The sequence below is a fragment of the Pelodiscus sinensis genome, chromosome 22, assembly GCF_052426305.1.
Source record: "Pelodiscus sinensis isolate ZL-2025 chromosome 22, ASM5242630v1, whole genome shotgun sequence".
Lineage (NCBI taxonomy): Eukaryota > Metazoa > Chordata > Testudines > Trionychidae > Pelodiscus > Pelodiscus sinensis.
In genome coordinates, this window is record NC_143073.1 from 16,674,134 (window position 1) to 16,685,546 (window position 11,413).

The 11,413-nt window shown below is 46.6% G+C and overlaps 1 protein-coding gene across 8 annotated transcripts in view; it reads right to left on the reverse strand.

Moving 5' to 3' along the window:
- ZCWPW1 (zinc finger CW-type and PWWP domain containing 1) overlaps nucleotides 1–9,316 on the reverse strand; it is a 115,531-nt gene extending 106,215 nt beyond the window's left edge. For 2 of the 8 annotated variants that reach the window (XM_075907296.2, XM_075907298.2), the window contains exons 1-3: nucleotides 8,919–9,314; nucleotides 7,706–7,833; nucleotides 4,331–4,618 (exon numbers count right to left, since the gene is read on the reverse strand). In XM_075907296.2, the coding sequence (XP_075763411.2) occupies nucleotides 4,331–4,600 (270 nt within the window). In that variant the 5' untranslated portion in view covers nucleotides 4,601–4,618; nucleotides 7,706–7,833; nucleotides 8,919–9,314. Of the gene's footprint in view, nucleotides 1–4,330; nucleotides 4,619–7,705; nucleotides 7,834–8,712; nucleotides 8,840–8,918 lie in introns of those variants that run through there. The other 6 variants (XM_075907294.2, XM_075907295.2, XM_075907300.2 and 3 more) reach the window with 5 other exon arrangements.
- Between the last annotated feature and the right edge of the window lie 2,097 nt (nucleotides 9,317–11,413).

The following is an 11,413-nucleotide window of genomic DNA, read 5'->3' on the forward strand; positions in this document are numbered from 1 at the left end:
AATGATTGCATGCTAGTCGTACTGCTCTGAGTTTGAGGATGTTGATGTGAAGTGTGCATTCTGCTGAGGTCCAGAGGCCCTGAGCCGTGAGTCCTTTCATGTGAGTTCCCCACCCAGTGAGAGAGGCACTGGTGGTGATTACTACTGTGGGTTCTGGGCTTTGAAAAGGTATGCCTCTGTGAAGGTTGGACGGTTCTGTCCACCACTGTAGTGATGTCTTTACAGTGTGTGGGAGTGATAATGTTCTGTTCATGTGGTGTATGTGTGGCTTGTAGTTTAATCTGAGCCAGCACTGGATGCACCTCATAAAAAGGTGTGTGTTGGGAACTACAGGGTTGCATGATGCCATATGGCCTAAAAGTTGTAGGCAGTTGTGGACCATGACCGATGGCATCACACGAAGGGAATGTGCCAAATGGCTGATCCGGCTGGATCTGTCAGTAGGCAAGGAGGCCATGGTTGTGATAGAATCAAGATAGGTGCCAATGAATTGGATGGATTGGGTAGGCACGATAGTTGATTTGCTGTGGTTTACGAGAAGTCCTAGGGATTTGAAGCATCGTAGGGCCATTTGGGTGTGATGATGAGAATCGTGTCTGGTTCTTGCTTTGATCAGGCAGTTGACTATGTACGGGTAAATAGTGATTCCGCACTACCTGAGATAAGCAGTGACTGCTGAGAGGACTTTGAAGAAAACCCTGGGTGCTGTAGAGAGACCAAAGGGTAGAACCGTATATTGGTAGTGTTGTGAACCTAGGGTAAAACAAAGAAAACGTCTGTGAACTGGCTATATGGAGACGTTGAAATAAGCATCTAGTAGGTCAAGAGACGAAAACCAGTCACCCTGTTCCAGAGTCAGCAGAGTAACCATTTTAAATTTTTGCCTTTTTACATATTTGTTCAGCGCCCTCAAGTTGAGGATTGGGCGCCAAACACCTGTTTTCCTTTCTGTGAGGAAATAGTGAGTATAAAAGTCGGTTCTGTGGAATTCCAGAGGGACTGGTTCTATAGCTCCTAGATGGAGCAGATGGTCCACCTCATGTTGTAAGATGATCTCGTGAAGGGGTCCCTGAGGAGGGACAGGGTAGGTTGGTGTGGTGGGGGGAGAGAAAGGAAAGGGATAGTGTATCCTGAAAAAATTGTTTGTATTACCCACTTATCAGATGTAATGGCTTGCCATTGTTGTAAAAATGGTAGCAGGCGATCATGAAAGGGTTTAACTACGTTTTGGCCCTTTGGAGCAGGTAATGTGGTTTTCGGTCTCTCAACATCTGGTTCAAATTTTCTTATTTGGTTAGGATGGGCGGCTGGGAGTGTTGGTCTGGAAACAGTGGCGTTATTGTCTATTTCGACCGCATTGTTGGTAAGGGGGTTGATCCTGTCTTTGGTAATGATATGTAAATTGGGGGTATCTTCTTGGGTATAGTCGATACCTATATTGCCTTGTTCTCGTTCCAGGTGTCTGGATTCCCAGGGATAGTGTTGCCCTAAAGTTTTTCATTGAGTGCAAGATTTCGTTCGTTTTCGTGGGGAAGAGCTTCTCGCCTTCGAAGGGCAAATCCTCAACTGATAGTTGGATCTGGCATGGAAAGGCAGAGGAATTAAACCATGAAGCTCGTCGCATTACCACTGCCATGGCCGTTGTTCTCATGGCCGTGTCTGCTGCATCAAGGGCGGCTTGTAGGGCTGTGCATGATATTGTTTGGCCTTCTGCGATGATGGCCCTAAATTGTGCTCTTTTGTCATCAGATATTTCTTCAATAAAAGTGTTTAATTTTGCTAAGAAGTGCAGTGTAGTTAGCTAATCTCATTTGTAGAGTAGCCGAGACATACACCTTCTTTCCCAATGAGTCAAGCCTTTTATTGTCCCTCTCAAACAGGGTGGAGCGGTTCTGCTGTTTATTTTTCTGTTGAGTAGCATCCACAATCAGGGAATTGGGTGGTGGCTGAATGTAGAGAAATTCAGAGCCCTTGGGAGGGACATAATATTTGCGGTCTGCCTTTTTAAAGGTAGGTGGAATTGAGGCAGGTGTTTGCCACAACGTCTTTACGAGTTCGAGTATAGCCAGATTAATTGGCAGAGCAATTTTGGCAGATGGGGTCACCTAGAGGACATTTGTGAATTCATGGTTGGAGTCCTGTACTTCCTCCATGGGGATATTTAGGACGAGTGCGACTCTTTTAAAAAGAGTCTCGAAAGGAAGAAACATTCTCAGTATTATTAGAGGACAGTGGTGCAATGGCTTCATCAGTGTAAGATGGTGGGTTTGTGTGGGATAAAGCACCAGAGAGTGAGTTTGGTGACCCATGACATCGGTATCCTTTTTCCCTCTGCCCTTTTGAGATAATTGAGTGAGGGGAGAGAGAGCTCTTATCATGTGTTTAGTCTTATATGATCTCTTTTTATGCTGTTGCGGCCATTGGTTCCACATTTGCCACTGTGGAAAGTAAGGCATTGGTGGTGGTATCCACGGGTATGGAGCTCAAGGAGCCACTGGTGCTGTAATAAGATCAGGGTGAGCAGTGTTGCTAGAGTTTTCTGACCCCCTCCGTACATGGGGACAGATGAGTGAAAAGAGCGCTAACCCATCATCCTCCTCCGTTGATACGGAGAAGGGTGATTCTAAATAGAGAATGGGGAGTGAGGTTGTTTATCCTCACTCAGAATGGGGGAGTTCAGTGTTGAGGAGATCGCAAAGTGCCCGTGCTCCCTGTAAGATATATTGGGAGTTTGTGGTGTGGGGAGCTGTGCTCCTGTTGACATTAATGGCTGTGGCGCAATAGGAGCAGAGTGCGCAGCATGTGGAGTTGTCATGGGTAATGGCGGGGGAGAGGTGGTGCCATGTCAGCTGCTATGGTGCCATGGCAGGCATTTGAGGCGCCGATGTAATTTCTGAGGTGTAAATTAGTACCATGCTCAGTGCCGTGATATGAGAGACAGGCACGATGTGGCCTGTTGCCTTGGTTATCGCGCTCTGTGTAGCGCTTTTGTTGGTGATGTGCTGCTCGCCCGATATCCCTGGGTGGTCAAAAGTATTGAGGCAGCGTTTGTCAACATTATCTGACTCTCTTCCTGAAACATGCCTCTTAAGCGACTACTGTGGCAGCAAATGAGCCCTTCTCTTTTTGGGCTGTCCCCCTTGGCTGTATGGTTCTGCGCCGGGCTAGGATCAGAGGCAGAATGTTTGCCCTTGTCAGCTATTAACATTTTCAGGCGGAACTCTCTGTCTTTGCGTGTGTGCTTCTTGAGCTTTGCACAGTGAGGGCAGTCTCAATGTGAGTGTGTCCCAGGCACTTCACACATTCATCATGTCTGTCTGATGCTGGCATTGCATCATTGCAGAGTTTACAGCATTTAAAGCTGGGTGATCCCATACCACGGCAGTGTTGAAAGGGAATCAACTGACAAACAAAGTTGATTTTTAACTACTTCTAATAACTCTAACTAACAACTCAGAACTGGGGGCAGAAGAACTTGGATTTAACTAACTATCTAAATTTCCTTTCAGAAGAGCTGAGGTGAAGAGCACTGCGAGATTCCGTCTGAAGCTGGGGACGGCAGAAAGGAACTGAAGGGAAGGGGGCCGTGCATGCACAATGGCACCTGAGGGGACCACGCATACCGCATGCTACACATGCACAGCCCCAATACACTGCTAGCAGAAATCCATCAAGAGGTGCTGGGACACTCCAGCACCCACTGTGGAGTACCCCATGGATGCCTCTCGAAGAAGAACAACAGAGAAATGTGAGCAAAGGAACAGAAAGGCAAGGAGAGAGCAGAAAAAGCACTAGGAGCATGACCCCAAGAAAAAGCCGAGAGAGAGAGTTTTTGAGGCAGAGTGCTGATTGAAAAGAGGCTTCAAACTGTAAGAAAACAGATCCTGGATACAGGACTCTGTCCATTCTTCTTGTAAATAAACAGAATTGCATCATTAAAAAAACCCAACTCCATCACCACATGCTCCTCCTAACAGAAGCAGACCAATAGATACTGAATTTTGGCTAATCACTCAGGTCAAAAAGGGGTAACAGCTGATTATAACACAAACGTACCTACCTCGTAGCACTGATTTCTCATTCTAAAGCAAACAAGCCTGTGAAGCTCCAAATACTACTTAACACTTAGACCAAGGGACAATGGTGTGTCTTTATGATGGGTCCCAAATATACTACAAATGCAGAATCACTGTTAAATAATAATATATTTTAAAATCATTAAGCATATCTGTCTGGGAGGGTTTAGGTGCCAGTTATTAGAAATCCCACTATATAGGAACTAACGAAAGGAAGTTTTTATTCGTGTTATTAGTGTCTGGTATTAACTCACCTTAGTTGACGCTTTGCTTGAGTTCCTTTTGGCTCTCTTTTGTACATCTTCCTCTTCCTTTCTTACCTTTGATTTCTTCCACCTCTTCACATCAGTGTCTGAATTGTCCGCTTTCAGTTTTGTTTCGGTCGAGTCATCCGTCCCTTGGCTCAGCGGGTAGATTATCACCTCTTTTGCCCTCATGTCCTCTTTTTTTGCATGATGCTCAGGGCCTTCCCTCAGAGAAAGGACATGGGATTTTGCCAGCGGAGGGGCAAACGTTTTCTTCATTATCTTCCCAACTTTATGCTGGAATTAAAGGAGGAAAGAAATACAAAATAGCAACCCACCACCAGTCAGAAGCACACATGACAGTGAAGCTCTGATCTTATCAACACATAAAAGTTGTTCATCCATCCCTTGAGTATATAAATGTAAATTGATTTAAGAGGGCCATATTGATTTAAGCTGCATCCAGACCAGTTTACACCAATTTAACTGCCTCCTCTAGTATTTTACAGGAAAACTGGATCTATTTCTAGGAGACACTCTCAGATAGAAGCTAGGATAGTAGTAGAAATGTAGCCGTGTTAGTCTGGTCTAGCTGAAACAAAAAACAGGACTATGTAGCACTTTAAAGACTAACAAGATGGTTTATTAGGTGATGAGCTTTCGTGGGCCAGACCCACTTACTCAGATCAAATAGTGTAAGAAAATGGGCATGACCATATATACCAAAGGATACAATCAAAAAAATGAACACATATGAAAAGGACAAATCAAATTTCAGAACAGAGGGGAGATGGGGGGGGGGGGTAAATGATTTGTCCTTTTAATATGTGTTCATTTTTTTGATTGTATCCTTTGGTATATATGGTCATGCCAATTTTCTTAAATAAACCATCTTGTTAGTCTTTAAAGTGCTACGTAGTCCTGTTTTTTTAGGGACATGGTGCAGAAATTAATGGGTGAGGCCTGCGACAAGGAAGTCAGACTACACCAGTGGTTCACAAGCTATTTACTGTTGTGGACCACATATGTAGCTCTCTGCGTGTTATATGAGCCTCATCCATACATTATCTATACTATTTGTATGGCCCTGAAGAAGTCACATGGGCCACAGCTGTGTGCTGATTGGGCTGCAAGTTGAGAACCACTGGACTAGACCAGTGTTTCTCAACCAGTGGTATGAGTATCCTTGGGGTACTCAAGAGAAGTCTGGGGGGTACATCAACACAACTGAAATTTGGAGAAAACTGAATTTTTGTTTTAAGTTTTACAGCGCTTTATTATATTTGTACTTTTTATACCCAAACATTTCATCACCTGCACGGCTAAGATTAAGTTGTTTAAACAAATATGTTGCAATGGTAGAAAAAAACCTGGTGTGTCTGAAAACTGTAGGTACTGCGGGTACTTATAATTTTTTTAAAGGGGTACTTTATAAAAAAAGGTTGAGGAACACTGGACTAGATGGTCAAAATGATCTTTTCTGGACTTAGTAGCTATGAATCTATTAATCACAGAATAATAGAATACTAGAACTGGAAGGGACCTTGAGAGGTCATCAAGTCCAGTTCCCTGCCCTCATGACAGGACCAAGCACCATCTAGATCATCCCAGACAGATGTTTGTCTAATCTGCTCTTAAATATCTCCAATGATGGAGATTCCACAACCTCCCCAAGCAATTTATTCCAGTGCTTAACCACCCTGACAGTTAGGAAGGTTTTCCTAATGTCCAGCCTAAACCTCCCTTGCTGCAATCATTAAGATCATTGCTCCTTGTCCTATTATCAGAGGTTAAGGAGAACAGTCTTCTCCCTCCTCCTTGTAACACCCTTTTAGGTACTTGAAAGCTGCTATCTAGTCTCCTCTCAGTCTTCTCTTTTCCAAACTAAACAAACCCAATTCTTTCAGTCTTCCCTCACAGGTCTTATTTTCTAGACCTTTAATCGTTTTTGTTGCTCTTCTCTAGACCCTCTCCAATTTTTCCACTATGACCCCTAGATTAGCTAAATTTAGTTCTAAACTGGAGCATCCATTGTCTGAAAAATGCTTTATTTTCCATCATTTAAGTGTCTCTATTTCTCTGTTTGCCTGTGGCACATAGTGGCTAAGTGAATTAATTATTGTATGTTAATTAAAGTTAATGAGCCCGAATCTCAGTTTTACAGTAAGACCTCTAAACTTCTAGAATCTTTGTATAAATTACAATCATGCTCAAGAGCTTCACTAGTTGTTAGACTCCTCCTAGTCCAAAGACCTCTGCCCTACAAATGGATTAATTGCTAAAGTTATTATGCTTATATCAGTGTAAATGCAGAGGCGCAGTTAACTTACTGGAATTGCTTTGAATTTACACCAGAGGGCAATACTATGCATTCTTTGCACTGTGTTAGCACCAAGAGGATAGCTGCTGGACATGTGTAACAAAATGACGGAGTCTGTTCCAAAGGCCTCATAATCTAAAACCTCAATTCAACAAAACACTTAATGTGTGCTTAAACCCCAGTGAAGTGAATGGGAATTAAAGACATGTTTATATGCTTGGGTGAGGAGGCAAAGGCTGCAGAAATTAGTGCTTTATGTTAGAACAAAGTTTGCCCCAACTGTTATCTAGATTGATGTTTAACACAGGAATGTTGTGAGGATTAAAGAGTTAATGTCTGCAAGGTGCTTTGAAGATTAAAAGAACAACATACAATAATTGCTATTATTATTTCAGTTTTGAAATCTGCCATTTTGGATAGAACACACTTTCCCTTCACCAGCACAATTCTTTGGACAAAGACCACAGGGGAGGTGAGTAAAAAGTCAGCCTAACTCTTCTCCCCGCAAACTTAAAAAGAAACTATTGATGATGCCTGCTCATAACTCTGCTGCTTCCGGCACTCTGATCACTAGGGCTACGTCTAGACTGGCATGATTTTCCGCAAATGCTTTTAACGGAAAAACTTTTCCGTTAAAAGCATTTGCGGAAAAGAGCATCTAGACTGGCACGGACACTTTTCCGCAAAAGCACTTTTTGCAGAAAAGCGTCCGTGCCAATATAGATGCGGTTTTGCGCAAGAAAGCCCCGATCACCATTTTTGCCATCGGGGCTTTTTTGCGCAAAATAGTTTTTAGCTGTCTACACTGGCCCTCTTGTGCAAAAACATTTCCGGAAAAGGGCTTTTGCCCAAACAGGAACGTCAAAGCATTTGTGCAAGAAGCACTGATTTCGGACAGTAGAACGTCAGCGGCCAGTGTAGACAGCTGGCAAATTTTTGCGCAAATTGCAGAAAAACTTGTCAGTCTAGACGCAGCCTAGGGGTATGTCTTTTGAGAGAGGAATGCAGTGTAGATGTACCCTATGCTACACATGCAGAGAAACACAGATGAAAAAACTGCATACCTTAGCTGAGTCAAGGGAAGTTTCAAACACAAGGTGCGCAGGTCTAAAGCCAGAATGGTCCAGTGTATTATTCTGTGTAGTAAGATGAGGGCCTGAAACAGTACCAAATTAGCTAGTGCATCTTCCTGCTGTGGGGAAAGAAACATAACTCAATATCACTAATAATATTACCTCTAATAGACTTACTCCCATGGCAAAAAATTCTGTTTACATGCCTCTTATTGACATTTTCCAAACCCCAGGGAACCAGATCCTCAGATGGTATAAGCAGCTGATTTACACCAGGTGAGAGTCTAAGGCATATGTATGGAAAGGGATTATGCACATGCCCTGCATCACTGGATCATGATGCTTGTGGTAGACATTAATACAGTCTGTAAGGCCAACTCTCCCCTTGCACTGGGTCTCTGCTTTGCACCATTATACTTCTATTGATTCTAGTGAAGTGTCTCCAGATGTACAACAGTTTGAGAGCAAAATCAGGTCCGGTATTGACTAGGAATGATGCCACTGCAAACACTGCGTAGAAAGGTGCATCCCGTGGCTGCTGTGTCATGTAAAATAGGGTGAAATTATATCCATGTTCAACTCCATTTCCACTGACCATCCTAATAAGAACAGGGGAGCCCTATCATCTTATCTAGGTAGCATCACTTTCTTTCCGTAAGTATGCATCTCCCATAAGACAACAACTAGAGAGGATGCAGTGTTTTGGACAATCATAGGTGATCAAAGTCCACATTGGCACCTTTGAGGAGGAAAAATAGCCATGATTTTATAGCTTTTTTGCCCTGAGTTGGTTACCATCTTGGTGCTTCTCTGGGCAGGATGGGAGGAGGCAAGCAGGCACCACACTGACACAGTTTTGGCATTCAGGGAAGACCACAACATTTTTATGTTGGTGTGGGTCACCTGCGCCAAACTGCCCCAGGAAGGCAAGCCAGGCAAGGGGAGGGGGGACCCAGCCTTTTCCTAAGGTAACTCCAGTGCAGGAAGACAATGGATACCCGTGTGGCACAGGTCTGGCCCAAGCTAGCGTCTCCCCATTAGCATCAGTAAGTGAGGCGGCTTTTGGCGCCTTTTCACCTTCCCCGCTCCCCGCGTTGGGTTCCTTTTCCCGCCTCCACGCGCGCGCACGCCCCTCAAGCCTCACCCGCCCCTAACAACCTCCCACAGAGCGGGTGGGGGAAGGCTCCAGAGCGCACGCGCGAACCTTTCAGCCGCGGCCGCCGCTCTGTCTCTGGGATGAATAAACTTGAAGCTCGCGACACGCGCAAACGCAGCCGTCTGAAAAGGGGGCGGGGCAAGGGCGTGCGCATTGGTCGAAACTATTGCGCACGCTCTTCTTGTCAGGCTGAGGATGGGGTGGTGTTGGTTTGTGCATGCGCATTCTCTCTGCGGCTGGGGGCTCAGTAGTAGCGGTGCTGCTGACATGTGATTTCAGAATGCACTGACCCAGTGGTCCCCAACCATTTGAGGTTGCCGGGCGCCAGGGGGCGTGGCCGTTCGCACGCTGGGCACCAGAGGACGGGGACACTTGCGCGCCCGGGGGCGCCCCCCCCCCCATAGCCACGCGCCCGGGGCGGCGCCTGGGGCTGGCGCTCCCCCCCCCCAGCTGCGCGCCTGGGGACGGCGCCCCCTGCAAGCCAAGTGCACCTTCTCTATCAGCTTTAGGTAGCACATTCTAATTGACTATTGACTATTTCTTTTCTTCTTTTTCTGCCTATAGAGATTGTGACACCAATGAATCTGTATAGGGAGTGGAGCTATATTATATTTATATGACCCTGAAAATCTGTGTATGGGCTAGCCCTGTATATGAACCCTTCAGATATGTGGACTGAGATACGGGACCTGCGGGTTTCCAAATGGATCGATCATCTATAGTTTAAACTCCAGGGACATTCATATATATTGATCATTTATGTTATGTGCTCCGCATGGATCGATATAGTTCATTAGACCTTATGCCATGGACTTGTTTTTTCTATATGGGTACGTCTACACTACGGGGGTTTTCCAGGATACCAGAGGTATCCAAGGAACATGTCTGCTCTTCTGCTTTTGTTTTGTGGAAGAGCCAACACACTCTTTCAGGGAGCCCTGTATACCTCATTTTATGAGGGATAAGGGCTCTCCTGAAGGAGGAGACTTTTCTGCCATTTGAACCTATCTAGACTGGACCAAATGGCAGAAAAGCCTCTTTCGGAAAAGTGATCAGAAATTTTGGCAATTTGCATAGCTTTTTCCAACAAAGGACTGTAGTCTAGACCTAGCCTGTGTGTTAGAGCAGTGTTTTCCAAACTATGGGCCATGGCCCGGTACCGGGCCTCAGTATGCCTGGTGGCTGCCGGCCGGCCTTAGGCCAATTTGACCGATTCGGTCGAATCGGGCCCCGCATCCCTGAACCCGGAAGTGCCGGCGAGTTATAGAGCCGGGGGCCCTGCTCCACCAATATGTGGAGCTTGGTCTCTCCTCCAGCTCTGCCTGGAGCTGGCCCTGACCCGTCCCTGCCGTGTGCGGCTCCTCCTCGCCAGCTGCTGCTGCCCATGTGTGGCGTTACACATGGGCAGGGGGGATGCCTGGGCATGACATGATGTCACAGCCCGGGATTTTAAAACTCTTTGGAGGCACATTGCAGGCTGCCTCCGGGTTCAGCCTCCGGGGCCTGAGCGCGGCCTCCAGCCCCACAACGTGAAAGGCAGAAGGCAGGGAACAGGCTTGTGCGGCAGCGGCAGCGGCGGTGGCGGGGAAGGAGAGGAGAGGAGAGGAGGAGGCACCAGGAAAGGGAAGGGGCTTGGGCTTGGGCGGAGAGGGATGGAAGGAGAAGGGGCTTGGGAGGGGAAGACACCAAGGGACAGGGTGCAGTAGAGACAAATGCCAGGGGGCCAAGTGCAGACAATGAGGGAAAGGGCAGGAGGGGATGTGTCAGTGGGAGAGGGGACAGGGTGATTCTGGGAGAAGAAAAGAGAGGGGAAGGGCATTGGGGACTGGAGGGGGAGGTGCTGGGAGAAGGCTTGAAAGAAGGGGTGGTCATGAGAAAGGTGGGGATGGAGCAAGGCATGTGTGAGGGCACAGAGGGGCAGGAGGAGAATGGGGCAGAGAGTGGTGAGGGGGTGGGTATCAGGGAAAAAGGGGGCAGGGCCAGTAAAGGAAGGGGGAGGCACCAGGAGGGTGCAGGGCTAAGGGAAGGTGCAGGTGCCAGGGGATTCTGGAGTGAAACAAGCTGGTTACTTGGCAGAAGGGCAGACACCTGCAGAAGAGGGACCAGCACCAGAGGAGAGAGGCAGGACAGGTGTGTAGAGGGAGGTGTTAGAAGAGGGGTAGCTCACCTGATCAGAGTGGGGCTATTGGAGGAGTGGGCATAGGGGGGAGAGAAGGGCTGGTGGAGGGGGGCAGGTCGCAGGAGGGCTGAGGGCACTGAGAAGGGCAGGAGTCAGGACAGCAGAGGAGAGTGAGGAGTTGGGGGGCAGCAGGCACCAGGGGAGATGATGGAGCAAGGAGAGGAGACATGGCAGCAGAGAGAAAAAGTAAAGGTTTATAAAATATTTATTAATAACTTAGTATGCTGCCCACAGCCAGTTTGTTTGCGCCCCACGGTGCAGTTTGGGTTTATGTGGGGATCAACATGTGGCCGGCAAGTGGAATCCAAAACAAAAAAGTAGTCAGTGTAATGATCTTCTGTTGATATGTATTTTAGTAGTTAAA